At 37.0% G+C, this 27,920-nt stretch overlaps 2 protein-coding genes across 3 annotated transcripts; both read right to left on the bottom strand.

The window, feature by feature from the left end:
* Positions 1-68: 68 nt before the first annotated feature.
* LOC111407503 (probable aquaporin TIP-type) lies at positions 69-2,305 on the bottom strand. The gene is made up of 3 exons (XM_023037016.1): positions 2,112-2,305; positions 1,703-1,953; positions 69-589 (listed from the first exon to the last, which is right to left on the bottom strand). Exons 1-3 carry the CDS (start codon positions 2,236-2,238, stop codon positions 215-217), a joined length of 753 nt encoding a protein of 250 aa, XP_022892784.1. The 5' UTR covers positions 2,239-2,305; the 3' UTR covers positions 69-214.
* Positions 2,306-4,851: 2,546 nt separating this feature from the next.
* LOC111407504 (O-fucosyltransferase 29-like) lies at positions 4,852-27,747 on the bottom strand. 2 transcript variants are annotated; one of them, XM_023037017.1, is made up of 10 exons: positions 27,192-27,747; positions 24,543-24,633; positions 23,127-23,203; positions 22,892-22,980; positions 16,227-16,416; positions 14,065-14,136; positions 8,497-8,678; positions 7,994-8,096; positions 7,489-7,817; positions 4,852-5,652 (listed from the first exon to the last, which is right to left on the bottom strand). In XM_023037017.1, exons 1-10 carry the CDS (start codon positions 27,477-27,479, stop codon positions 5,247-5,249), a joined length of 1,827 nt encoding a protein of 608 aa, XP_022892785.1. In that variant the 5' UTR covers positions 27,480-27,747; the 3' UTR covers positions 4,852-5,246. The 2 variants fall into 2 exon arrangements, with proteins under 2 accessions (XP_022892785.1, XP_022892786.1); XM_023037018.1 differs by lacking the exon at positions 14,065-14,136 and having other exon boundaries at positions 27,192-27,744.
* Between the last annotated feature and the right edge of the window lie 173 nt (positions 27,748-27,920).

Raw genomic sequence — 27,920 nt, forward strand, 5'->3', positions numbered from 1 at the left:
CTATTCCCTTTAAAGTGTATACCCTCTTTTAAATTAACTCTGTGAAATTTACAACTATAACACAGAAGTAGATTCTGAACAAAATACCCAATTTATTTACATTTCTTATTTGAAACTGAGATACAAATTCTTCTCTTGCTGGTCCAAATATGCATACTCAAAAGCAAAGGTAGAATTACATTTGACTTCACAGCATAAAAGCACAACAAATTCTTTAAGCATATCCCTCTTGGGCTGGGAATGGGGCATATGATGCAATAAAAACATAACCATAGACCAGGCCTGCCAATCCTCCCCCAATAAGTGGGCCAACCCAATAGATCCAGTTCTGAGAGAAGTCTCCAGCAGCAACGGCCGGCCCAAATGATCTGGCCGGGTTCATTGATCCACCACTAAATGGGCCAGCAGCTAAAATGTTTGCACCAACAATGAACCCAATTGCAATGGGTGCAATTATGCCCAATGAGCCCTTTTTGGGGTCTGCTGCAGTGGCATAGACTGTGTAGACTAGAGCAAAAGTGATGACAATCTCCATTACTACACCCTCCACAGCATTCATTCCAGAAGCAACTGCATGAGTGGGAATGGCCTGCCAAACACCAACTATTAGTATGGTTTTGGCCTAGCACATTTAGAAAAACTCGAAAAAACCCATCTTGATTCACCCTAGATGGAGTCTAATTCAAGTTAATTTTAAAGAGCATGTAGTATCAAAAACTGTTTCAAGCTGTTTTTGAACATGTTTAAATAATTTTCTGAAAGTACTATATCTAGTTAGAAAAGTTGGCACAATAGAGTAATTTTGTCAAAATGCTCTTTTACAAAAATTAGATTCCTATACAAATATACTGTTGGGTTGTGATGGCAAATTATCTCTTGGGGCAATGATGATAAGGTTAAGGCCCAAAATCATTTTCTATTAAAACCTACAATTGCCCAATAATGTGGTGTGACCCAGTTACCCGAGTCCAATTGCACTAAAGTCGTGTTTTAAGGCGTGTACTTTTATTGTTACAGACTCACACGATTTCTTCTTTGTTTGAGGAGCCAACTAGACCGTTAGATTGGAATCTGATCAATGGTTCAAAGCCTATACATAATTTTTTGCCCTATTCTTTCATTCTTAGGGTTTGCGTCGTGTGTATGCTTTGTGACTCTTCCTGTCTCTTTTGTATTCATCTTCCAGTTTTTTATTGGACGTTGATTTTCTTTCTGATTCTTTGTGTAATCTTGATACTTTGTGTACTGATAAGAGATGGTGAGAACTCATCCACCCTTATGGCTTCCTTTAATCTATAAACGTGTGCTTGATGATCTGGGTTAGGATTTTAGTCACACAGACGGGTACAATTCGTTTTCTGGGTCCCATTGAAACATATTCATTCTTGATGCCATGGTAGCGGTTTGAGAAAGCTTGTAAGGAAGTTGTGAATTTCTTTAAGTTTTCTGTAAATCTTCTAAGTTCGAGATATGTTTGGTTCGATACTTTGTATAACACAAACGATGGAACAAGCTCGCATATTCAATTAATCCAAAGGATGAATAACTTTTCTTTTTCTTTTGCTTTTTTTTTTTTTTTAATCACAGAAATCCCCAAGGTCACGAGATGACCTCCGGAGGCCATTAAGAAAGCTCCTGCGGTGGTAATTTTATTGCTTTACTGTCAAAATAAGATTAAATTTTGGTATTGGGAATGACTTACCAAGCCATTAGTGACGAATTTGAGGAGAAGGCATGCAACAGTGGAACCAAGCAACTGGGCAATCCAATAGAAAATGCCAGTTATGATTGTGATGTTGCCTCCGATGGCCAGTCCAAATGTGACGGCCGGATTCAGATGACCGCCGGATACATTGGCCGCCATGGAAACGCCCACAAACAATGCAAATGCGTGAGCCACCGCTACTGCCACCAATCCAGGTGGGTCGAGAGCTGCATCGGACGTGAGCTTGTCTGCACAAATTCCAATAAATTTGAAATCGACTAATATCATAAGCTTTGATAAAGTTTTACACTTGCTCTTAACCTAACCCGACCCTCATTCTATATCTGGGCTTGGGGGCCGACCGTAAAATATATACACTTTATGAAAACAGAAAATATGTACTTACTGTAAGCTATAGCGGAACCAACACCAGCAAAGACAAAGAGGAGGGTGGCAATGAACTCAGCAAGATAAGCCTTTAGCGACGGAACTGAAAAAGAGTCACCAATGCTACCCAATGTCATCTTCACCATTTTTGGTCACTCAAGAATTCAAATAAACTAAGTAACCAAATTAATCTTATAAAAATTTCTATTGAGTTCATAGCATGGATGGTTTATATAAAGGGCAGTAGAAATAGGTTTTTGGGACCAGTGGCCAACTTGGAGTTGATTAAGTGTTAAGATTTGGCGTTCATCTTAATAAGGTCAACTTTATTAAATGGAGAAGCCCAAAATCTTTCTAAATTGGTATTTATTTCGGTATTAAATCGATGTAGGATAATACATCCCTTAATAGACCCCCTCGAAATGGTGGCTCATTTGAGCAGATCAATCTTGAAATTCACAGGATGGCTCTGATATCATATTAAGATTTAAAGTCCATCTTAACAATGTTAACCTTATTAAAAGGAGTGGTCCAAGATCTATTTAAATTGGTCAATATTTCGGTATTTAACCAATGTGGGATTTATTCTTTTAACATGTTAAGATTTGGGGTCCATCTTAATAAGGTCAACCTTATTAAGAGGAGTAGTCCAATATCTATTTAAATTGGTCAATATTTCGGTATTTAACTGACGTGAGATTTATTCCCTTAACATGCCCCCACAAGATGGTGACTCTTTTTGAGCAGACCAATCTTAAAATTTGTGTGCTCATTTTTTAGGCTTAATTTGATCGAATAGCTCGTTAGAGCTTACTGGACTCTGATACCATGTTAAAATTTGGGGTCCGTCGTAATAAGGTCAACATTATTAAATGGAAAAGTCCAAGATCTTTTTAAATTGATATTTATTTCGATATTAAACCGATATGGGATAACACATCCCTTAACATTAAGAATATTCATTGGAACCGACCAACCGGCCTTAATTAATTATGAATGATTAGTTGAAGGTGATTGCAATACAAATAATTAATTATATAAAAGCATTGGTAGAGATAAGCTTAATAACTGTATAAAATGGCCTTGATTTAGGTCCCTTTTTAGGAATTGGATTAAAGAAAAACTTGGTCGGTTGGCGGGAATTTGTTTATAACAATGATAATGACGACTATGAGAATAATTATTGAAGAAAAGCTACAATGGTTATGGCGACGATAATAATATTTTTTAAGTATAAATTCTATAAAAATAATTGATCATCGTGTCAAATTTATCAAAAGAAAATGTAAAATGTGCAATTATTATTTATGGCGTAAGATCAAGAACTATGAAAATATTCTAATATTTTGCAATAAATTTCGAAGAATAAAAATATGAATCTTTTCAAAGAGTTCAAAATCCTATACAATTTTGAAATTTGTGAAACTCACTTGTTTAATAAAAATGATTTAATTCAATATATTTTAGGTCGAGTAAATTTGTACTAATAAGTTTATAAGAATATTTATTTCTGTTTTTTTCGACAAGTATAAGTTGAGAATATAATGAGGGCTTATTTGTATTCGATGCTTGATGACCTAGTCTCCAAGATTTTCTCATAAATGAGCCACAATGGCGATCAAACCAATCTTGATATTCAAAATAACAATTTGAATATAATTTAATTGAGGAAAAGTGAGAATCTCGTTTGAAATCGAAATTAAATTATCTTGTATTATGTTTACTTAAATTTTAAAATTTAAAAGATCCCAATAAATTCATAAAAAATTAAAAAATAAATAAATTAACCGTGTTCAATTTTTAGTTGTCTTTTTCCTTTTAATTAATAAAAGATCATATATTCATGTGCATTTAATAGCGAATCCATTTTGCATCTCTCTTCCATTAATTATCTGATGCAATCGTGACGTAATTAGGAGATGCGTTATAATTATTTTATTTTAATTAATTATGTTTGTCGTAATGCGGTTTAGGAATAATGTAATTAGGAGTTAGTTTCAATTAGATTAAAGAAAGTTTTGTATAAATTTTGCTTTTAAAATTCCAATTTTGTTGATTGGGATGTTGATTTGAATAAAAAAATAAATATACTTTCAAATTTTGCTTTTCTTTAAAATCAACAATTTTCTTTTATCAAAGTCAAAAGAGGTTTTTAAATTATCCTGGATAAGCGTTCCCAAGAATATCGAGCTTCGTTCAAAATACATTCTTCAACGGTAATTTCACTCCCCTTCAAACACATTTTTCAATAAAATAATATTACACATAAATTCTTGATTTTTCTTTATTTTTTAACCACACATTTCTCATCAATATACTATTCAAAAATACATTTTTTGACAAGAATGAAAATCAAACAAGCGCTTAAAATCAATTTACCTAAGCAGCACTCGTCATTCAGCTTCAGTTAAAGATCGGGCCCAAAGTTACAAGGCTATCCTAAACGTTGTACCATTTTGTTTAAAGGTCGTTCAAACTTATCCTGAGAGAATATTCAAAGCGTCATCTCTACCTCGTTTTACCTTGAAAAAGAAGTGCAATTTACGTTCTTAAACTAATAACCAGCTTTCTAGCCATGGTTCCTTTTGTATCAATATGTAGTCGCAGTTTCTGGGTAATCACAGTTCACAAGGTAGATCTCCACAAGCCATGTAAAATTCGTCTTTCCAATTGCAAAATGGACCAAGAAGGTCCACCTGTATCAGAAATCTGAAAAGTTGAAGATGACACAGCAAAAAAAAAAAATGTTGAAAACCAGCTTGCTACAATTGTTTTATCAATAGAACGGTTTTCATTGTGAAAGCAGAAACAAGTTAAAATCTGAATTCATCTGTCAAACTGAAGCAATTGCAAAGCACAACAGTAAAGACAGTCAATTCCATTGACAAAAACCAACAGACTACAACACATTCCAAATTAAGAGTACATATTATATAGACAATTGCAGGCAACACAAGTTACAGACAAGCTATACATGGATGTCTATCCAGCTTCTCATATGCACCACCCATTAACCCACCTTGTTCTTTGCTTTGTTGCTCATTTCATGCCTCCGGCACAGAGAATAGCAGCTTAATGAAGCTGGCATAGCAGGGCTTAACATAACACAGTTATCGTAATGAATTCAAGGTACTGACCTCTACGAGGAATTCATCTAATCGGACAAAAAATCATCATGGTCAACGTCCTCTGTGATGGGGACTGTTTCAGTGCTAGTAGTTCTATTCTTCCATTTCAGTAGACTCTTTTCATGTTCATTTCCAAAGATTTTGTTGCTGGACTCTGGCTCGGAAACATTCAAAACTTTTATGAATTTCTGGTCTCCTTTATTTTTGTTTACAACATAATATTTGGACGGTTTTTGGCAGATGCATGAGGCTGGATATTCATGAAATTCTCCTCTTCCTGGTTTTATCTCCTCGGGTTCTCCCATGAATCCTCTTTGGCATGATTTGACCTTTCTAGCAAAGGTACTCCAATCCATTTTATTTCGTGCTGTGAACAAAGCACTAAGCCTTTTGGCATTAGGTCTGATGGTTCTTTTGTGTCCCATGTACCTCCTTCAATATCAAAAGAAAACAATAAGTTCACTTTGGTCAAGAGATGGACAGAATCATAAAGCTCCAAACATATCATTCAGCGAACAATGTTTACAACCACCTTCTCGTGGTGATTATGATTTCAACCCACTAATTATGTTCATCAAGTCATAACATAGAAAATTATACTGTCATAGAGAAGCATAGTTAAGAAGTGAAACTTTTGCATAAACTAGAAAAATTTTCTATTAAAATGAACATGCAGCATTTTATCAGAGCAATGGGATCATTTGACGAAATTTATGGAGCAGTACATCATGATTCATTGCCAAGATGATAGGTGAATATGCTGTCATCTACTCCTTTGGGCCAACATTAAGTGAACCATTAACATTTTTGGTCAACAATCTTTCATGAAAAGAAAATTAACTCAAAAATTTTGTGAAAATCTATGTATTTGGAATAGTACATCACTATTTTGAGTTTAGTACTTATCCAAAGGAGCATTCATAGTTATGATTACTGATTACAGGAAATATTGATACGAAAAGAGCTTTGAGAAAATCAGCTAATTATGACGTATTATCTGATATAAAAAACATTTCTACTCACATTATAACTGCAATATCATCCCACGTCAAGAACACACCACCACCTCTATCTTGCTTTAGCTTTAATTTAGCTTTCACTTTTAGAAGAATATACAACCGCCTCAGTAAATACAAGAAGAAAACTACAGCATTTTATTCTTGTAACATGAGATACCAAAGTAGGAAGTACCAAGGAATTTAGTCTCTCTCTTACTCTAATGCATCTATCTTTTGACTTTCTTCTATTCCGTGCAATTCTCTTCAAAAATACTCCTCTTTCTTTCAAATTCTACTTACCATTACTGTAGCTGATCGTGAAATTTCAAGTGTTCATGATTGTAAGTACTCAACGATTTACCATACACATAAACTCATTTGCATCCTCACTTTTTCTGCATATCCCTTGGCCCAAATTCAACGCAAATTAAACATTTTTTCAATACTTCCACAGGGTACAATGCTGTGAAGAAACTAGTGGAAGATGTAAGTATTGATATGCTAAAGCTACAGACCAAGAAGAAACTTGACTAGTTAATCAACAATTACAAGTTAAAATGGTGTAGATCCTGTTTTAACATATCAAAGACATAAGCAACATAAAACAAGCACAATTAGAATGACTGGACATATCACGAAAATGACTTTAAGAGAGATTGTTAAGCCCCTGTTTGGTACCGATTAAAATCTAGATTTTAATCTAAGTCAAAGTCAACAATTCATTTCAATCATATATTTTATGGATCCTACAACTTTTCAACCTCATGTTCCATCAACTTTTATCAAAATCTACTAAAAATCTGATTTTAATTCCCACCAAACAGGGGCCAAATATTAAGCCATTTTAGGCTTTATACAAGAAGTACGTAATTGTGGTCACATGAAAGAATTGAAGAAAGTTGCAATTTGCATCAAATTTGGCACTTGAGGATACACAGAAAAGATGAGCATGCAAACCAGCCAAATTGAGGGCTAAATTGTTAAAAATATATATAATAACGAAAAGTAGAAATTGTGTGATGAGTAGTAGAATTTGCATGAACATGTTGAAAATATTTCTTGGGAGTTTTTGAATATGTCAGTTAGTTAATTTCTTGACTACCACTTTAAGTTCTCGTTCATTATTAACCACTATCATACAGGACATATGGTCTTCTTTTTCACCTTAGCTGCAAGGAAATTAATTAGCCTACAAAATTCTAACAGTTAACAGATTCAGCATCATAAATGCACCAACTAGAATAGAAGATTGAATTTGTTCAGTATTTACCTTCGACCAGCTAGGACTTTCGCCATGTTTCCATTATTATTTGTGACAAAGACATCACTTTCATCACAAACAATGTAGTCAATTGCAGCCATACGAGAAGAAAAGGGAAGAAATGGCTTCAACTCTTCTCCAGCAAGCATCTCCTTTGTATAGAAGTTTGGAAAGAGCTGTCTGAGGGGCCTCAGTGTTTCTTCTCCACCATATATTTCTCCAGATGCAACATAAAGGTAAGTGTTATTTTCAAAACCAAGTGCCCGCAGCAATAAACCCACCTCGTGTGGGGTCAGTGGGCACTTCCCTCGCATTCGCTCTTCCTCAGGAGTTATTTCCTGACTCAACAAAACAAACAAAAATTGGTTTAGAGATATATATAATATTAAAATTTAGATCTTCCCAGCTTAGAAGTGCAACAAACAGTTAAAAATTTACTGCTACTAGAATTATTAGATTAAAGCTTTGACATTAAAACTAGTGTAAAGAACATTTATATGGATCAGAATCTTACAGGTAGTGTTTCCCACCGCTTTCTTATCTCCCTCAGCTCAAATCTTTCTTTATCTCCTCCACCATAATAACACCCGGAAAATGCTAGCATGTCAGGTTCAAACCTACAAATAATAAACCTCAAATATGTTTCTTCAATATCATCACATTCGTAGAATAATATTTAAAATATATGCAGCATCAGCAGTCAGCTCATGGAGAACTAGAAATATGCTAATCGTCTCACAATAAAGGAAAGTGTGTGGGGGTGCCAAAAGGAGGAAGGAAATTTCAAAGTAGCTGTGAAAAATTAATTTTCACATTGAAAAAGTTTTATCACAATTAAGATGACATGTGTCACTATGGGCATATTACAAGGTAATTTTATGGAGCCAATGCTATTCACCAGGATCAATTACCAAATAAGAAAAAAGAGGGGTATAAGATAGATTTCATAAATAGTCACTTCCAACCTAAAACTCGAGCAAAAATAAGCAACTTTTAAACATATCGAAATTTACTAACCTCAAGTGAACTGCAATGAAACGTTTTGCCATCTTTCGCATTCGAGTCACAAGCCTTTGTCCCAGATTCCTTATAGGTTTAGTAAATCTTAAAGCATGATAGTTTACCCGGCAACGCAACTTTTGGAGATCTTCATCGAGGTCATTGGAGAGTCTGTAATCAAACTTCGTCAACTGAACCACCTGCAGAGAATTTATAGAACATTCATTAGCCAAAGCTGTTCATTAACAAACTGCGGCCTTCTCGCGAGAAAGATATTTCTTTAAATGGCATTTGAAAGTTAAAGGAGTAGAGCTGGAACCAAATTTTCTGAGAAATATTTTCGTTGAAAAAGGAAAGTACTGAAAGAATGAGAACTTAAATGTGAAGAGGATAAGATATCCTCTATAATACCTACACCCGAATTTTCAGGTCTAATTATCAAAATTGAAAATTTAGGGGCTCATTTGAGGGTTAATCCACCTTCTAAGACATGATAGCAAACTTACCATAAATGCAAATTCCCACAAGTTCTTGTTTTAAAGAAAGGTTGAATTCTTAGTCAAATACTTACATAGAAAATTCTTGATTTACGCTTGATGGACCAAACATAAGTTAATGTGTAGTGTGAATGCATGAATGTACGAATAAGGGAGAGATTCTTGCTCATTCCACAAAATTTAAGGAACAATTTACACCATCATGGATTTTTTCTTAATGATGCCTAGTCTTGTCCTATTTAAACCCTCCATTCACATTCACATTTACATGCCACCACTCCCTATTATTTTTTTAATCCAAATAACATACACATACAAAGCCGAGGTGGAAATTGTAGCAGGATCAAGTCTCTATTACGCTTTCTTTCAAATTTCACTCTAAGTACGCTACTTATGTTGAATTATTATTATGTTATGAATTTTAAGAAAATTATTATGGATCCTATATGGTATGATATGATTATGACTATGTTAAGAGGACCAGAGTTTAGCAGCGCTACGCATAAGAATTTTTAAAACGCATAAGAATTTTTACCATCTATGCTTGGTAAAATTCTTGTGCCTTCATTATGTTGATTATGATTATTTGCTCCTTTAAGTTATATACGATAATAATTCACGGTATACTTATTAAGATTTTATAAATCTCACTCAATGATAATTACCTCTTTCAAGCTATTGGTGGTTCGAGGCAGTCAATATGGAGATGACAACAGGCTAGGATTAACTAAGTTATTTTGTGTTTAAAACACGACTTTGAATTTCTAATTTAATTGTTATGTTTGAATTATTTTCTTCATTTTTTTTGCAGCTACATGATAAAACCAAAAATTTATTTACTTAACGAAGAAAAATAAAATTATTTCGTGTTCTTATTCTAGTTCCTATGAAAGAATTGAGTTTCATTTAGTGATACTTGAATAGTCAAGGATTCAGGCTGTCACATCCTCCCATGGAGACTACAAAGTATTTCTATTACAAGGCATCAGCACACTTATCTGTCCAAGATTTTGTAATGAGATAGCATCAAGGATTTTGTGATGAGATAACATCAAAGCACAGGTTGTCAGAGCCCAGAGAGAGAAAATTATTTTCTATTTTGCATTCCTCTCTGTAATAGTTCAAAACATCAAAGAGAGGATAGTAACACAGGATTTTTATACATTACCTTTGCACTGAACTCTAAAAGGATCAGGTTTGCATAAAATCTCAAACAGCAGCTAGACAAACCCTTTCACATGAAACTAGCTAAATAAAGGTGAAGGAATAGATGATTACTTGTCGCACGTGTTACCTTACATGTCAAACAAACATCTAGACTATGAGCTTTACAGGGTCTTCTCATCTATAATTTAACTGTTGGCATTAATATTGTTAAAAAGTAAACTCTAATCTAACCCTTCGAGTTTAGAGGGAAATTCTTTCAGAATGTTTCGTCCACAACAAGAAGATAGAAAGTACAATATTTGAAAGATTTCAAGAATGGCTTGGATGAAATTTTTAAGAATATTTCCTAATCAGATTTAGAATATTGGGCAGACGAGGATGTAAAGAAATAGCTTCAAAAAGAAGAACAATAATCTAGTCCCCCTTTTAGATTTCTAGGGAAATAGGCCCCAAAAAAGTGTTTCTCCATCTCTGAATACAGAACCGTAAAGACCTCACAACAGACTGTCTCTACAATTTTATGTAGACCAAGTGCCCCAAAAAAAAAAAAATAATAAAAAATAAAAAATAAAAAGAGGAAACCAAAGATTAACTTCTAAGCACTTGCCTCTAACATATATCCCATCTCTAAGATCCCGCCCATTCTGTTGCAAACCCACTTGTTCATCATATCTTAGTGCCACTGAGAGTCCAATTCCAAAGTAAATATCCACAAAGAATTCCAAACTAAAGACATATTTTAGACATATAATTTCAGCCAGCTTTAATCCATACTAAAGACGACATTAAGGTATATTTTCATTGGTGAAACCTTTGTAAATTGGAACGAAAGTATAGATGAATTGTATAATACTTTCTCACACTAATTACAATCTTTGAGCCTCAATATATAGCATAGGAAAAATAACCAACAAGGTAACTTCCTATGCATGGAAAAGAGAAAAACTTACCTAATCTAAATAAGGTTATACAATCATACATAATCAAATCCTAATTATCCCATAATCTCAGAATATCTACACTCCCCCTCAAGTTGGATCGTAAATGTTGATCAAATCCAACTAGCAAATAAATTCCTCAAAATTCCGTCGTAGCAATCCTTTGGTGAAGATATCTGCAATTTGTTTTCCTGTAGGCACATAAATCATGCATACGGTCCCTTCTTCAACCTTTTCTTTGATAAAGTGTCTATCCACTTCCACATGTTTGGTTCTATCATGTTGAACTGGATTGAGGGAGATGTTGATCGCTGCTTTGTTGTCACAATAAAGTTTTTTTGGAAATTTCACCATCGTCTGTAATTCTTCCAATAACTTTTTTATCCACAGTCCTTCGCATATTCCTTGTGCGACAGCTCTAAACTCGACTTCAGCACTGCTTTTCGCTACCACATTTTGCTTCTTACTTCTCCAAGTTACCAAATTTTCCCATACAAAGGTACAATAGCATGTAGTTAATCTTCTATCTTCTATTGAACCAGCCCAATCTGCATCAGTAAAGATTTCTACCTCTTTCTTTTCATTTTTCTTAAAGAAAAGTCCTTTTCCAGGAGTACCTTTAAGATATCTAAGAATTTTGTATACTGCTTCTAAATGGACTTCCTTTGGAGAGTGCATATGTTGGCTAACCACGCTAACTGCAAATGCAATATCAGGTCTAGTGTGTGAGAGATAGATCAATTTGCCAACTAATCGCTGGTATCTATCATTTTCAATTGATTCTCCAGTGTTTTCTTCCTTTCTTCCTGCCTCTATTGGTGTGTCACTTGGTTTGCAGCCAAGCATGCCAGTTTCCGTTAGAAGGTCAAGAATGTACTTTTGTTTTGAAACATTGATGCCTTTCTTTGATCTGGCAACCTCCATTCCCAAAAAGTATCTCATCTGTCCCAAGTCTTTTACTTCGAACTCCGTGGCTAGGCTCTTCTTAAGCCTTTCGATTTCCACTATATTATCTCCAGTTAATATGATGTCATCAACGTAAACAATTAAGATTGTTTTCATCCCTGTTTCAGATAATTGGTAGAATATTGTATGGTCTGACTGCCCTTGTTGATATCCTTGACTTCTCAATACTTTTGCGAATATGTCGAACCATGCTCTTGGTGATTGTTTAAGACCGTACAAGGATTTTTTTAATTTACATACCTTATTTTCTTCATCACTTTCATAGAAGCCTGGGGGTAATGTCATAAAAACCTCTTCTTCTAATTCTATATTCAAGAAGGTATTCTTGATGTCTAACTGTTGGAGAGGCCAATCCAAATTTGCTGCTAAGGATAAGATAACTCGGATTGTATTCAATTTTGCTACAGGAGCGAATGTTTCTGTGTAGTCAATGCCGTAGGTCTGTGTATATCCTTTTGCAACAAGACGAGCCTTGTACCATTCTATTGTCCCATCAAATTTGAACTTCACATTAAAGACCCATTTGCACCCGACGGGTCTTTTCTCCTTTGGTAAGTCTACCACATCCCAAGTTTTGTTTTTTTCAAGTACTCGCATTTCTTTCAAAACTGCTTCTTTCCATTTGGGAGTAGCCATGGCGTCCTGAATATTCTTTGGAATTTCTGTATTATCAAGGTTATAAGAGAAAGTGCGAAATCCTGCAGATAGAGTGTTATATAAAACAAATTTTGAGAGGGTGGACAGTACATGACCGAGATTGTTTTCTGAGAGCAATAGGTAGATCACTTTCTGGAGCTATCATCGGTTCGAACTCTTTTGGTGCTTCAGATGTGAGGTTTTCCTTATACATTGATTTCGACTTTCTTGAGTAAACTAATATCTCCTTGCTAACTTGTTTTTCAGCATCTCCCCCTGAGTTTATGTTTACCTTTGTAGATGGCAAGTTAGGACCGGGAAGAGTAATTGATTCGGATTCGGTGTTTATCATAGGTTCACTAGGGGAAAGATTAAAGTTGAAAAATCGATCTTGATTTGAGAACCGATTTTCACTTAGATTCTCCCCCTGAAGATAGGGTTTTTTATAATAAGGGGTTCTTTCGAAAAAAGTGACATCGATGTTAACAAACACTCGTTTTATGGATGGATCATAGCATTTGTAGCCCTTTTGGGTAGACGAATATCCAATGAGCACGCATTTAAGTGCACGAGGATCTAGTTTACTTCGGTGGTGAGGGTGTATGTGGGAGAAAGCAGTACAACCGAATATGCGGAGTGGTAAGCTTGAATCAAGTCGGGAATTGGGGAAGAATTCCTGAAATACTTGGAGTGGTGATTTGAAGGAGAGAATGCGACTGGGCATTCTATTGATGAGATAGGCCAAGGTTAAAATGGCATCTCCCTAAAAAAATTTTGGCATATTGGTGGTGAACATTAAGGCACGAGCTACCTCAAGAAGGTGTTTATTTTTCCACTCGCAATGCCATTTTGTTGTGGAGTATCAACACAGGAATTTTGATGAATTATTCCATGTTTTTGGAGATACTCTTTCAAGGCGGTATTGAAATATTCTGTACCATCGTCAGTACGCAATATTTGAATTGTGTCTGAAATTGAGTTTAAATCATTGAATGGAAATTTATGAATATGGATTTGACATCAGACTTTTCTTTTAGGAGATAAACCCAACATATTCTAGTATGATCATCTATAAATGTTACGAACCATTTTTTGTGCGTTCGATTCGGAATTCGTGAAGGACCCCATAAATCACTGTGAATTAAGGTGAATGGTTTCAAAGATTTGTATGTAGATTTTGGAAAGAAGGTACAGTGATGTTTTGCCAATTCACAATGTTCACATTGAATATCAAATGTCTTTTTATTAGAAAACATGGAAGGAAATACATGATGTAAATACTGAAAATTGGGATGACCCATTCTAAAATGCCATAACAAAAGCTCACTATCTCTAGGAACAAAAGCAGAATCACAATTTGCAATTTGATTATTCTTACTCACGTCTGCTTCCTCAAAGTAGTAAAGTCCCCCACATTCTTTAGCACTGCCAATCGTCTTCCCCAATGATAGGTCCTGAAAAACGCAATAAGATGGGAGAAATTTACTGAGCAATTGGAGTTTTTTGTTAATTGGCTAACTGACAATAAGTTACAAGATAGGTTTGGAATGTGGAGAACGGACTCTAATGTTATAAAATTAGAGATTCGAATACTCCCTTTTCCTGCTACAGGTGAGAGTGAGCCGTCTGCAATTTTAACTTTGATATTGCCAGCACAAGTGGAATATTTGAAAAAAATGTGGAAGGAGCCCGTCATATGATCGGATACACCTGTCAATAATCCAAGGAACTGTGGATTGAGTAGTTATATGTAGTACTTTCGAAGAATTACCTCTGTGAGCTAGTGAACTTAACGGACCCAATGATTGGAAACTTGAAAACATTTTATATAGTTGCTCCAATTGTTCAGGATTGAATGCACCGCCTTGAGTAGAGGCATTCTTTTCTTCGATAGGATCAACAACCGCTTGGTAACCCCGATTCCTGTTATTTTGTCTTGGTTTCCAGTCAGCTGGTTTTCCATGTAGTTCGCAACATGTATCTGCTTTATGCCCCGATTTACAACAATGATCGCACCAAGGACGTCCCCTCTGTTGTTTTGGGCCGAACCCATTAGTGGGTGTCCCTTTGGAAATTAGGCCCAATTCGATAGATCCAAGTCCTTTAGCTCCATTTAATGCCGGTCCTCCAGGTAAGTGGGCTGAACTAAAGCCTTTAGTTAATTAGGTCGACTTACCAAGCCCACGTTCTGTTGAACTAAACCCTTTAGTTAATTGGGTCGACCCACCAAACCCACGCTCTGTTGATAATAACGCAGACCCAGTTTCCTCTTCAAGCCCCGTGGTCTTCCCTTCTCGAAGCATCACTCCTCGTCGGTTTTCTTCTCTGCGAACCTCTGCGAAGGCTTCGCGAAGTGACGGTAGGGGTCGCCGGCCAAGGATTCTTCCTCTCACGTCATCTAATTCCCTATTAAGCCCGGCCAAGAACTCGTATACCCATTCGTTTTCAATTTTCTTTCTGTACCGTACACTGTCGGCCGAACAGTCCCATTCTTCGTCAACATTGTGATCGAGTTCCTGCCAGAGTGAAGACATATCCAGGTAGTAGTCTATCACGTCTCCCTCCCTTTGCTTCGTCTGCCAAAGTTTCGTTTTGATCTCAAAAATTTGTGAAGAATTTTCTGCGCCTGAATACATGTCACGAACGGCATCCCACACATCTTTTGCTGTCGGTAGAAACAAGTCTGTCTTTCCAATCAGAGGTTTCATGGAATTAACCAGCCACGCAGTCACCATTGAATTTTCCAACCTCCATTTTTGCAGATGTCCGACGTCGGTTGAGGCGTGCTTTTTCCTTTCTCCAATAAGATAACCTAGCTTTCCTTTTCCGTCGACGATGAGTTTTATTGACTAAGCCCATTCTTGATAATTTTTTTCGTTCAATTTTTCGACTGTGAGTTGAAAGGAGGAATTGTCGAGTCCACCGGAGCCCAAGGTGGAAAGGTATTCGAGTTCACTGTTTTGTGTTTCTGAGGTTGTCGACTCCTTGCTGTTGGCGGTGTTTTCTTCCATTGACTGCATGGTTAGGTAGAGACAGATCCTAGCTCTGATACCATGTAAATTGGAACGAAAGTATAGATGAATTGTATAATACTTTCTCACACTAATTACAATCTTTGAGCCTCAATATATAGCATAGAAAAAGTAACCAACAAGGTAACTTCCTAAATAAGGTTATACAATCATACATAATCAAATCCTAATTATCACATAATCTCGGAATATCTACAACCTTTCTCGTCAGAAATGAAGAAAAACACGAGAAAAACAAGTCGTTGGGTAGAGTAGTGTTCAAGATTGACTTCTGATCCTGAAGTCATAAATAGTACGACAGGCTGCAGACAAAAAATTAAACTTTCACCTTAGCATGATCTCTCAGTCTCCCAGGACATAGCAGCTTTAACAAAAGATCTAAGAATTATTAGTTTTTCATGCACATAATACTAAAAAACAAAACAAGGATCTAATGCAGGAAGAAGCATTAAGCATCACACATGCTCCACTAAATGTTAGAACACTAATTTTGACAGAGTTTGCCATCTTACACGTCTCCTCAAAAGAATGGGCAATACTTGCTCTACGTAATATTCAGAATCTGATTTTCTTGGAACACGCATTGTATATGGAGGCTTTTCCATTGATTTCATGACCTTTTCTGGGACTTTCTTGACAACAGGGACATCTTTTGCAAGGTAAGAGATGAACCAATGAACATCAAAAATGTCGAAAAAATCACTGCATGTCAAAGAAATAACAGAATGAGAAAAGACAGTGGACTTAAATATACATGATCTAAAAATAATACTAGGCATTAAATTGTTATCCAAAAAACCTTCCAATTAATGTTTACAGTATATTCTAAAAATAATATTAGGCATTAAAATGTTATCCTTGAAACCTTGCAATTTATATTCTAACGTATATTCTAAAAATAATATTAGGCATCAAATTGTTATCATTGAAACCTTACAGTTTATTTTCTACCATGACTGGAAATTGAACTCTTTCTTTAATTTTTTTTTTTTTTTTTTTTTCAATAGAATAATAATTATTGAAATCTTTTGCTGTTCCTTACATGACAAAGAAGATGTTCTGAATTTAATTTGGGTACTTATAACTTTTTCATTAGGTGGTAATTATTCGATACACTTAACCTCTCTGTGGGCCAAGTATTGACTTAACTTATTTGGAGCACTGCTGGAATGCTCTTTTTAATCTTTGACCCTTTTCTTTATTGCCTTGTGTTAGGCCACCGATTCACCCCACATATTCTAGAAGGGGAAGAAGAGGATCTCGGAAGAAGGGAAAGGGTAACCAAATTCTGTTTTGGGGGAATATGGGATAACAACTTTCAGTTAGGAGAGTCTATAAATAAGAGGGGTTAGAGGAGTATTAGTCAGGTCATTTTGGGAGTAAAAATCTCGAGAGTCTTGTTTACAGCCTTCTATAGGCTTCACTGCCATTTCATTTTCCTGTAATCGTCTTCAATTCAATAAAATAGTCTGTTCTTTTCATTAGTGTTGTATCAACTCGTATCAGAGCAGCGATCCTGATGGCACAGAAGAAGACCAACAGCAAAGTGAAGACCAAAGAGAGAGATCTGGAGGAAGTGAAAATGAAAGTACCCGGGCTGGAAAGGTCAGTAGACCAACTCACCCAGCAAACTGCCTAGATGATGCTAACCATGGAGGAAAGGTTGCAAGCGATGGAGGAAAACCAGAAAAACCTTACAACTCTTTTCCACCAGAAGATAAATGTCAGCAGAAAAGAGGAAAAAGGTGGGTCCGGTTGTATCACAGGGGAGTCAATACCTACAGATCAATTCCAGAATAACCACCAAACACCAGATAAAGGGAAGGCATCAGAGGGTTCTGGGGAGGCTAGTGAAAACTGGTTAACTACAGCTAGCAGTCGGGAGTGGGAGAAGAGTTGGCAAAGAGTGAGAAAACTGAAGATGCCTATCTTCAGTGGGGAAAACCAAGATGGATGGTTGTTTCGGGCAGAGAGGTACTTCAAAGTAAATGGGTTGTCCGAACAAGAGAAATGGGGGCGATTGCGGTCAGTTTGGAGGGTGATGCTCTCTCTTGGTTCCAATGGACGGAAGCTAGAACCCCCATCTAGAGATGGCAGGAATTCCGGGAGCAGCTACTGTTGAGGTTTCGTCCTACGCAAGAGGGAAACCTCTATGAAAAATTTTTGGCCATAAATCAAGGGGGGATGGTAGCAGATTTCCGGCGAGAATTCGAGGTGCTGACCACGCCTCTGAAGGGAGTATCTAACGAAGTGCTTGAGAGCACCTTTGTTAACGGGCTCAAACCAGAGGTAAGGCTACTGGGCCCAAAGGGATTAGGCCCAATTATGGAAGTGGCCCAGAAAATTGAAGATAAAAATCTCATCGTTAAGAACATCCAAGAAGTCCATGAACGTTAAATTAGCAAGCCCAGCTTCTCTTCAAATCGTCCAGATGCGAGGAGGTTCAAAGGGTTCCCCACGAAGACCGTCACTATGAGTGAGAAGCCAAACTCGATGAAGAGAGACCCACCGGTGAAGAGGCTCACTGACGCGGAATGGCAGCTCCGGCGTGACAAGGGACTGTGTTTTAAGTGCGATGAGAAGTTTGTTGTAGGACATCAGTGTCGAAATCGCGAGTTGCGGGTGCTTCTCGTAGAGGTTAATGGCTCCGACAAAGAGGAAGGGGATGAATGGCTGAATAGGGCTGGACATGGTCCGGTTCGGTTCGGTTCGGTTCGGTCCCGAAATTTTCGAGTATTTAGTAAGTGGAATCGTCAGGTCCAAATGTAATTATGAAACCGTTCGGGTTAGGTTCCATTCGGTTCGGTTCGGTTCGATCCGATTCGGTTCCGTATTATAATTAAATTTTTTAATATATATAAAATTACATTAATTTAATTGATAATATGTTCAATATTAGCTTTTACAAAATAACGTAGTCCAATCTTATGTGTCTTTTATGTCTCTTTTTACTGAATTTTTCATAAATTTGATTATTAAAATCACAGGAAGAAAAGGATAGCGAACTTAAAATAATTAAGAGAAATGTTGTAGAGATTTAATTCGATTTTCTCCAGTAGAAACGACACTACAGTAGAGTAACAGATTTGGATAAAATTGAGGTCAATTTGATTAAATTGATTTTGAATTGAAAATTAGAAGTAGAAAAATCATATTTTGTGGTTTGAATTAAATTAACTAGTTAACAAATTTATTTAGAAAAAATAAAATAATTTTGATTATTTAAAATAAATTAATTAAAAAAATTAAGGAAATTTGGTTCTTATTCAGTTCTTCGAGTCTTGGCCTAGAACCAGAATCGAACCGTACCCGTCGGTTCTTGATTCAAATACCCATTCGGGTATTTAATTTGAGAAGAACCGTCAGGTTCGGTTCGGGAGTTTTGTCCAGCCCTATGGCTGAATGAAGAGCAACCCATTGAGGTGAGTGACATGGTCGAATTGTCCCTCAACTCTGTGATTGGGCTGACTACACCGGGCACGATGAAGCTAAAGGGGACTGTAGGGGGCTGCGAAGTCACATAACTGATAGATTGTGGGGCAACCCACGACTTTATATCTTTGGAGTTGGCGCAGAAATTTAATCTTCTGATGGCAGCAACAACCAATTACGAAGTAGTGATGGGGTCTGGAAAGTCTGTGCAGGGGAAAGGGATCTGCAGGAGGGTAATTCTGGAGATGCAAGGGCTGACTATAGTTGAGGATTTTTTACCGCTAGAGTTGGGCAGTACCGACGTAGTATTGGGGATGCAGTGGTTAGGGAGTTTGGGGAACCTGCAGGTTAATTGGAAGCGTCTAACAGGTTCCGAATGGGAGAATCAGTAAGGACATTAAATGGAGACCCCGAGCTTAAAAAATCAGGGGTATCATTGAAGATAATGATGAAGGCCTTACAACAAGAAGGACAAGGGGTTTTGATAGAGTGGAAGGAGTATTCAGGCGAAGCCAAGCTGAGTGTAGGAAGGGGTGTTCCACCCGCAAGAATACAGAGGATCCTACAGCAACATCAGCAAGTGTTTAGAGAACCAACAAGGTTACCTCCAAGCCGAGATACTGATCATGCTATTCCATTACGAGAAGGAACCGAACCAATTAATGTGAGACCCTTCAGGTATCCCCACCATTCAGAAAAATGAGATTGAACGAATGGTCCAAGAGATGCTATCTGCCGGAATTATACAGCCCAGTGTGAGCCATTCTCCAATCCGGTGCTATTGGTAAAGAAGAAAGACGGGGGTGGCATTTTTGTGTGGATTACAAAGCCCTGAACAAGGCCACCATACCGGACAAATTCCCCATCCCGATTATCGATGAATTGTTGGATGAGCTTCATGGATCTACCATATTTTCTAAACTGGATTTGAAGTCGGGGTACCACCAGATCAAGGTAAGGAGGACGTTCATAAGACTGCATTTTGGACCCACGAGGAGCACTACGAGTTCCTGGTAATGCCCTTCGGTCTCTCTAACGCAGCAGCCACGTCCCAATCTCTAATGAATCAGGTTTTCAGGAATCAGTTAAGGAGATTCGTGTTGGTCTTTTTCAGTGATATTCTAGTTTACGTCAAGGATTCGGAAGCACATGAGCAACATTTGAAAGAGGTCCTAACGATCTTGGCGTCAAATAAGCTTTACGCCAATAAAAAAGAAATGTCACTTTGGGCAGAAGCAGATAGAATATTTGGGACATCTAGTATCGGCTAAAGGAGTAGCACCCATGGTCCATTAGCCAACACCCCGAAGCATTTGATAACTCCAAGGATTTCTGAGGTTAACGAGGTACTACAGGAGGTTTATGGCTAGTTATGGAGCAATGGCGTGGCATCTTACACAGCAATTAAAGAAAGACGCCTTCAAGTGGAATGATGAGGCGAAGGCTACCTTTCAGAAGCTGAAGATGGCCATGACAACTGTCCTCGTGCTAGCTCTCAGCGGTGGGGGACAAAGTTGATGGGGTTCGACTTTGAGATCCATTATCGACCCGAGATGGAGAGCAGGGCAGCAGATGCATTGTCACACTTACATCCCCCTGTTGAGCAAGCGACAATGTGAAGCCAACGTATCTTGGATAGCCAAATTATAACTGTACAGGTGGAAAATGACTCGTACCTCTCGGAAATCAAAAAAAGAGTGCAAGAAGACTTAGAAGTACACCCACATTTCTCAGTAAAGCAGGGGAGATTACTGTACAAAGGACGCTTAGCACTGCCACAATCCTCACAGTTAATTCCTATCATTCTGAGGGAATTTCACAGCAGTCCATCTGGGGGACACTCGGGTTTTCTTCGCACTTATAAACGGGTGACTAGTGAACTCTATTGGGTTGGGATGAAGCAGGACATCAAAAAGTTTGTGGAGTGCCCAATTTGCCCAGCTGGCGTCCTGCAACCTTTGCTGATCCCCTGTCTTATATGGGAAGACCTTTCCATGGATTTTATAGAAGGGTTACTGAAATCGGGGGGCTACAACTCTGTATTGGTGGTGGTCGATCGTCTCAGTAAGTATGCTCATTTTTGCCATTAAAACACACTTTTACAGTCGAGGGGGTAGCTGCCATCTTTATCAAGGAAATAGTCAGACTCCATGGCATCCCGAACTCAATTGTTTCAGACCGTGATAAAATATTCCTAAGCCATTTCTGGTAGGAGTTGTTTTGCCTGCAGGGTACTTCCCTCCAATGGGCCATAGCCTACCAGCCACAACCCGATGGGCAGACAGAGGAGGTAAATAGGTTTGTGGAAACGTATCTTCGATGTTTTACTTATGACAAACCAAGGAGCTGGAGTAATTGGATTCCGTGGGCAGAGTATTGGTATAACACCACATTTCATTCCTCTATAAACACAACTTCCTTCAAGGCAGTTTATGGAAGGGACCCTCCCCCCCTAATTCGTTACGACAACTAGTCCACAGCAGTACAATCGGTGGAACAACAGCTACAAACCAAAGATAACATCTTGGATGAATTGAAAGCTCACTTGCAGCTCGCCCAGAAAAGAATGAAGATAGCTACAGACTATCATAGGCGAGATATCCAGTTGGAAGTAAGGGATTTGGTGTATGTTAAACTCCACCCTTATCGCCTATGCTCTCTCGCCAAGAAACCAAACGAGAAGCTAGGGCCTAAATACTTTGGGCCATTTGAAGTAGAAGAACGTATAGGGCCTGTGGCGTATCACTTGAAACTGCCACCAACTACGGCTATTCACCCAGTGTTCCATGTCTCGCAACCTAAAAAGGCAATGGGGGCACAAGGAGCAAGTCAAGGGCTTCCTCCTCACCTTGATGCCAATCTGGAATGGGTAGTTGAACCTGAAAAGATCTTGGATACCCGTCACAAACCTGCAGAGCACCCACAGGCGTGGAAGTACTAATGCAATGGAAGGGGCTGGCCCCGTCTGAGGCCTCCTGGGAATCAGCTGACTCCATTATGCAACATTTACCCGATTTCCACCTTGAGGACAAGGTGTCTTTGGAAACCAGGCGTAATGTTAGGCCATTGATTCACCTCACATATTCTAGAAGGGGGAAGAAGAGGATCTCGGAAGAAGGGAAAGGGTAACCAAATTCTGTTTTGGGGGAATATGGGATAACAACTTTCAGTTAGGAGAGTCTATAAATAAGAGGGGTTAGAGGAGTATTAGTCAGGTCATTTTTGGAGTAAAAGTCTCGAGAGTCTTGTTTACAGCCTTCTATAGGCTTCACTGCCATTTCATTTTCCTGTAATCGTCTTCAATTCAATAAAATAGTCTGCTCTTTTCATTAGTGTTGTATCACCTTGCACTTATAATCTTCTCGGACTCCTTGCCTCTATTATTGTGTACTAGATTTTTATTGTCCATTGGAATTTGAACCGCTTGGATCTGATTTTTAGGAGAGAGGACTTCTGACATTTATACTCTTTTACTGATGAAAGAATCCCCACATGGCTACTAATTTGAGTTAAAAAGGGAGAAAGAGTGGATGAATTGAGACCGAGAATATTAATATAGGATTTTATTTTTTTTTGAACGTCGTGCTGCATAAGGATATGAAAGTACTTATTTTGGGTAAGTAGCATTATTTTGAAACATAGTAGAACAGAAAGGACATCATTCAAATTTCAAATTGTGACGGGAGGGAGAAATCAAAATATGTTTCCGAGAAAAAAAAAAAACCTTGAAGAAATGTCAACCGACCTTTCATCCTTCCAGTATGAATGGTGATCCAATTCTGGCACGACTAAAGTAGCATTTAGTATCCTAGCAACAACTACAGCATCAGTTATCTGAAGAATCATAAACAAATTATAAATTTTAGCTCCTTGATAGAGTGATTTCAAATAGAAAAATGAAGAAAAAACTAACACGCACATATTTTCAACTTCGGAGGCTTATGATGTATATACAGAGAAGAGAGAAAGAAAACACTTACTCCAGTTCTTTGTTGATTGAGTCCTCCACTGGTTGCAATAAGTAAGTATCCATTTGACAATCGCTCGCGGACAGCAGCTATAGATTATAGTTAGCAGTGTTAGAGATGATTTTTTAGTATTTGCAAATTAGAAGGGTAATTAAGGGGTGTCAATGGAGCATAGCCAAGGTTTAGGCTCCCAAGCTTTATCAGTTCATCTCACGAGCTGTGTTTGTTTATCTTTCAAGTTAGTTTTGAACAAGCTTTTTTATCAGGCCTAATCTGAACAAAGCATGTATATATAGATAAAGAACAGATTATTTAAATGCTATTTTGTTTATCGAGTTGGACTTAACCGGGCATCCATTTCTTGAATGGATTAAGACTGCGTTTATGCTCAGCTCATCTTATCTTAGGAGCCAGAGATACAAATAACATGCCAAAATAAGCTCGAGCAAATTCTACATTCCTCAAATAAACAATGTAAATAATTAGTTTTTAACAGTATTTGTGAAGAAGCAATTCAATGAATCCACAGAAAACAAAGAGATCCATTTGGACATGAGTAGGGACAAATCTTCAGAAGCAATAAAGAGTTTTGTCCAGCCACAAAAGTGCTATGACCATCAACCATGACAAACCAGGGCGCATGTATCTAGATATGTGTTTGCCTATATGTGTGTCTGTGTCTATAAGAGTTCAAAAATAAAAAGATCTTTACTAATGACTATCTTAGCACTACATATTTATTAAGTATATCAAGATTAGCAAGAAAAATATGTTCACAAGGAGTGATAAATAGCAATTTACGGTAATTATATCAAAGATTGCCCCATGGTAGTTGATCCCTTTTTGAAGTGCTTCTAAGCACTACATTAGCAGGAAAAATATGTTCACAAGAAGTGGTAAATAGCAAATTAAGGTAATTATATCAAAGGTTGCCCCATGGAAGTTGATCCTTTTTTGAAGTGCTTTTTCTTTCCAATAGTCATACCCTTCTATCCTTCAATATGGAAGAGAAATGAGTTGAAATAACATGTCTCACAACAGAATAGAACATATTGATGCAAAGCTGTAATAAGTCAATTTCTTTTCCACATGTGGTGCTATACACAATCCCCAGCAATTTTTCCATAACAGTGAGATTAGAGATACTTATTATCTATTACTACAGCTTTCCGGTCTCCAGAACATCATCTTAAGCAAATCAGGTGCACCTCATCTTTTGATATAGAAAAACTGAACCAATATAATTATTATACAACCATAAATCAACTACCATGACTGATGTTGCAATATTATTCAAGCATCCTAGTTTCAGGTTTTGATGAGCAACTTTGATAACACTTGATGAAAAATGGAGAACAATGCCACATTAGCTTTGACTATCTGTCCACTATCTTGAAAAGGATAATTGAAACAGATGAGCAAACTTACGTGCAAAATGAGGACCTCTCTCACTGCAACCATAATAAAAGTTTGAAAACTTTGATTGCCATATATCAATTGGTGCATGGCTACCCCTCCCCTACAAAAAGGAAAAGATCAAGAGTTTCATTGTTTTGACTTTTAATATTATAAATTGAAATAACTGAATTTCCAATATCACATGTAATACACAGTGAGAGCAAAATATGCAAATAGATGATATCCAACTTTGTCTCCATTCCTCAAAAATGCAGCTAGCCAACTGACAAATATTATTCCTCCAATGGTATGAGGAATTAATCTGTGATTCTCTTAGAGAAAATAATAATGCAAACAAAGAGCTTTGATGGATGCATTGGAGCGTCATCATGTAGGAAATGTTGTTTATTTACTACCAACAAAAACCTTCAACGCCATGAAATAAAGAGTAAAACCAACTATAATACAGAAACGATGTCAATAAAAATACTCTAGTTCTACCTTCAGTAAACTTTCAGGAGCTAATTCGTAGCACTTCAATTATGAAAAAATTCCTGTTCAAATCAAATGTCCTACTGCCATTTCTAGACCTCCCAAACAAATGGACATTTCACCATACAACAGAAAGAGAGAACAAGCCAGATGAATAGATAGAAACACTTCACCACCCGCTATTCCGACTCTAATTAGCATTTGCATGAACTCTGTGTACAGCCTTCTAGCCTAGCAGTCTCCATTTCCCCTCTTCTTTCGAGTTTCCACTACGCAACATGCACGTCCGTCATCAATTTGGTATCGGAGATTGATTCCGCAAAACTTCGAAGCTCTAATTGGTGTCATATTCAGGAATATATAGCAGCAATCAATCAGGAAGAAACAAAAACAACAATAAGCACTAAGCCACAACCAAAAGAAGAGATTGACGTTTGCATAAACAGAGAGCCGCGAGAAAATTGAATTCGGTTTAGGTTCTATAAAAACTGCAAAATTAGATCTGAGACGTCTTCCTATTTGTATAAATCAAAGAAAGGGGACACGAAAATCACTGTATTGAAGGAGGCACATTATGCCGAACCTTTCATCAGCCAAAACAAAGTGCTAATCTAGGATCTGGCATCTCATCTATTCAAATTAAAATATCATTCAGAAAAATTGGGACTTTGCCCTTTTTTTGGATCCAGTATCTCTTCTATTCAAATTTAAATATCTCGCAAAGGTTTTGGGATTGTTTCGGCCAATGAAAAGTTTGGGCTAATGGGCATTCTTAGTTATTCCCAAATGGCAAGCTGCTTTCAAAATGACCAAGGAATGTTTCTGAATGTTCTTTCGATTCTTCAATATGTAATGTATTTAGATGAAAAATATAGTCTCATTTTCATAATCTGTTAACCAATTAAATAGTTCTAAATAGAAATCCTTCGATGCCCTTTATTTAAAATCATAAACAATTTAACATACAGGACACATCAATAAGATATCCCAGAAAGTTTAGGACATCAAACTTTATGTCATAGAATACAAAGGCACGAGCACATTCTCTAGCATATCAACAATTTTTCAGACAAATGCTCCACAGTTGCAAAAGCATGTTAGTCTACAGAAGTTTATGACATTACATTAATTTTTTATCAAATACTCGTAACATCTACTCTCAGGTGCAGGGCAAGGAAATTAACATAAAAGAGAACATAAAGAATAATAATGAGGGGAGGGTTAGTTAAATCTCTATCAAACACATAAAAAAATCCGGTAACATGTAGAAGGTTATATGAAGCATAAATGGAACTCAACAATATATCACATGTTGCAGTGATAGTTAGACACTTCGAAAACCTCCAAAAGAAAGAGGGTAAAAACTAGAACTGCACAGGTACAAGAAATAGTGTCCCATGAAAATACTTATAAGAGCATCATCTTTCCCTAGTCTGCAAGCTAAGAACTTGGATGGCTCTTTCATAAATTCAGTTATCATACATACACTGACATTTTCTCCAAAATAATATATTTTCCTCTCATTTCCCTCATAACAATAACTACTAGGAGTTTATGACGCTCATTTCATCCGAAGTCTTTTTCTATCTTTATTTCCCTCGTCTTCCCAAATGGACCTAGAGAAGCATGGAGACAGAGACTTGTACAAAAACAACAAATTTTTCATACAATCATCATTCATGATCCAACAAGAACAACGCAAAAAGAGAAATTCATAAGCACGTGAGGAAAAAAAAATCTAAAACGAAAAGAATGAAAGTAAAAAAGCATAGAAATGGCAGTTAGAAATGGAAAAATCTGAATAGAAATTTCCAAATTTGAAGAAATCCACATACAGAGAATAATCTTCTTCTTCTTTAAAATATAAGGACTAATAATAACCTGAAAAATTGGCAGAATGAAAGGCTGCTTAAAAAACACAATTTTTAGCCACATTTCAGGAGACAGAACAAGAAAAGATAAGAGTAAGAAAATCGTCCAAAAAGTGGAATTTCAGAATTCGGATCACTGGACAACTCAATAATTAAAAATAAATAAATAAATAACAACAGCAAAACATTGCATAATCTTCTTACATACTCTTAATAAAAATAATAATTCCATGTTCCAACAAAAAATTGATGAACTCGAAACACACAAAGACAAGCAAACAATGAGTCTTGGAGTGAAAGAGAATACATATAATACCAGTTTATAGTACCAAGTGCGCTTGACAAGGCGCTGAGAGCACCACTCGAGATCAGAGGCCACGTGTCCAGTGAACAGAGAAATCAATCCAACGGCGAAAAGCATCAGCCCGCACACCACCGTCCACGGCACCGCCACCGTCGGCCTCCATTTCCAGCCCAGAAAACAATTATAAAAATGCAGCTTCTCTGAGTGCTGCTTTGGCTTCTGCTGCTGAGGTATTGAAAAGTCCAGATTGTTCAACACCAGTCCCCCACTATACCTCCATGCCTTGCTAGCCACTCCCATTTCTGATGCACCCTTTTCTCATAGTGCATTTATGTACCTTAAAATTGATTCGTATAACTATGACTTAAAAGAAAATGAGGGTTTTTTATGAAAAATATGAGGGTTTTCTTTATTGTTGCTTTTACTGTGTGAAAACTACTGGGATTAGAGTAAAAAACAGTGATGTCACTGAGTATGTCGTGGGGGTGAGCGAAAGGGAAAGGGAGTAGGGGATGTTTATTTAATGATTAATGGAAGATGTTGGCAATTCAAAATTCGAATTAGAGAACTGTTGCAAGATGTAATTACTGTCGTGATCGAGTACAACTTAAAAGGGAAGGGTCAAGGAAAGGGAAAGGGATATGTGAAAATGAGTCCCAAACAGAAGTGATTTTCAAAAAAGTATTAAAAACTTAATTAAATTAGTTCTTTTATTCACAATCTCACAATCAATAGTCATTT

Source organism: Olea europaea, chromosome 13 (genome assembly GCF_002742605.1).
Source record: "Olea europaea var. sylvestris chromosome 13, O_europaea_v1, whole genome shotgun sequence".
In the NCBI taxonomy this organism is placed as follows: Eukaryota; Viridiplantae; Streptophyta; class Magnoliopsida; order Lamiales; family Oleaceae; genus Olea; species Olea europaea.

Bases quoted from the DNA above. Each gene is read 5' to 3' on its own strand.
- LOC111407503 (XM_023037016.1), bottom strand. From the start codon at position 2,238: ATGGTGAAGATGACATTGGGTAGCATTGGTGACTCTTTTTCAGTTCCG. The intron at 1,954-2,111 runs GTAAGTACATAT...GAATTTGTGCAG, and splicing joins TGGTTCCGCTATAGCTTACA to ACAAGCTCACGTCCGATGCA. The intron at 590-1,702 runs GTAAGTCATTCC...GGTGTTTGGCAG, and splicing joins AATTCGTCACTAATGGCTTG to GCCATTCCCACTCATGCAGT.
- LOC111407504 (XM_023037017.1), bottom strand. From the start codon at position 27,479: ATGGGAGTGGCTAGCAAGGCATGGAGGTATAGTGGGGGACTGGTGTTG. The intron at 23,204-24,542 runs GTAAGTTTGCTC...TATAATCTATAG, and splicing joins GAGAGGTCCTCATTTTGCAC to CTGCTGTCCGCGAGCGATTG. The intron at 16,417-22,891 runs GTCGGTTGACAT...TTTGACATGCAG, and splicing joins TCATACTGGAAGGATGAAAG to TGATTTTTTCGACATTTTTG.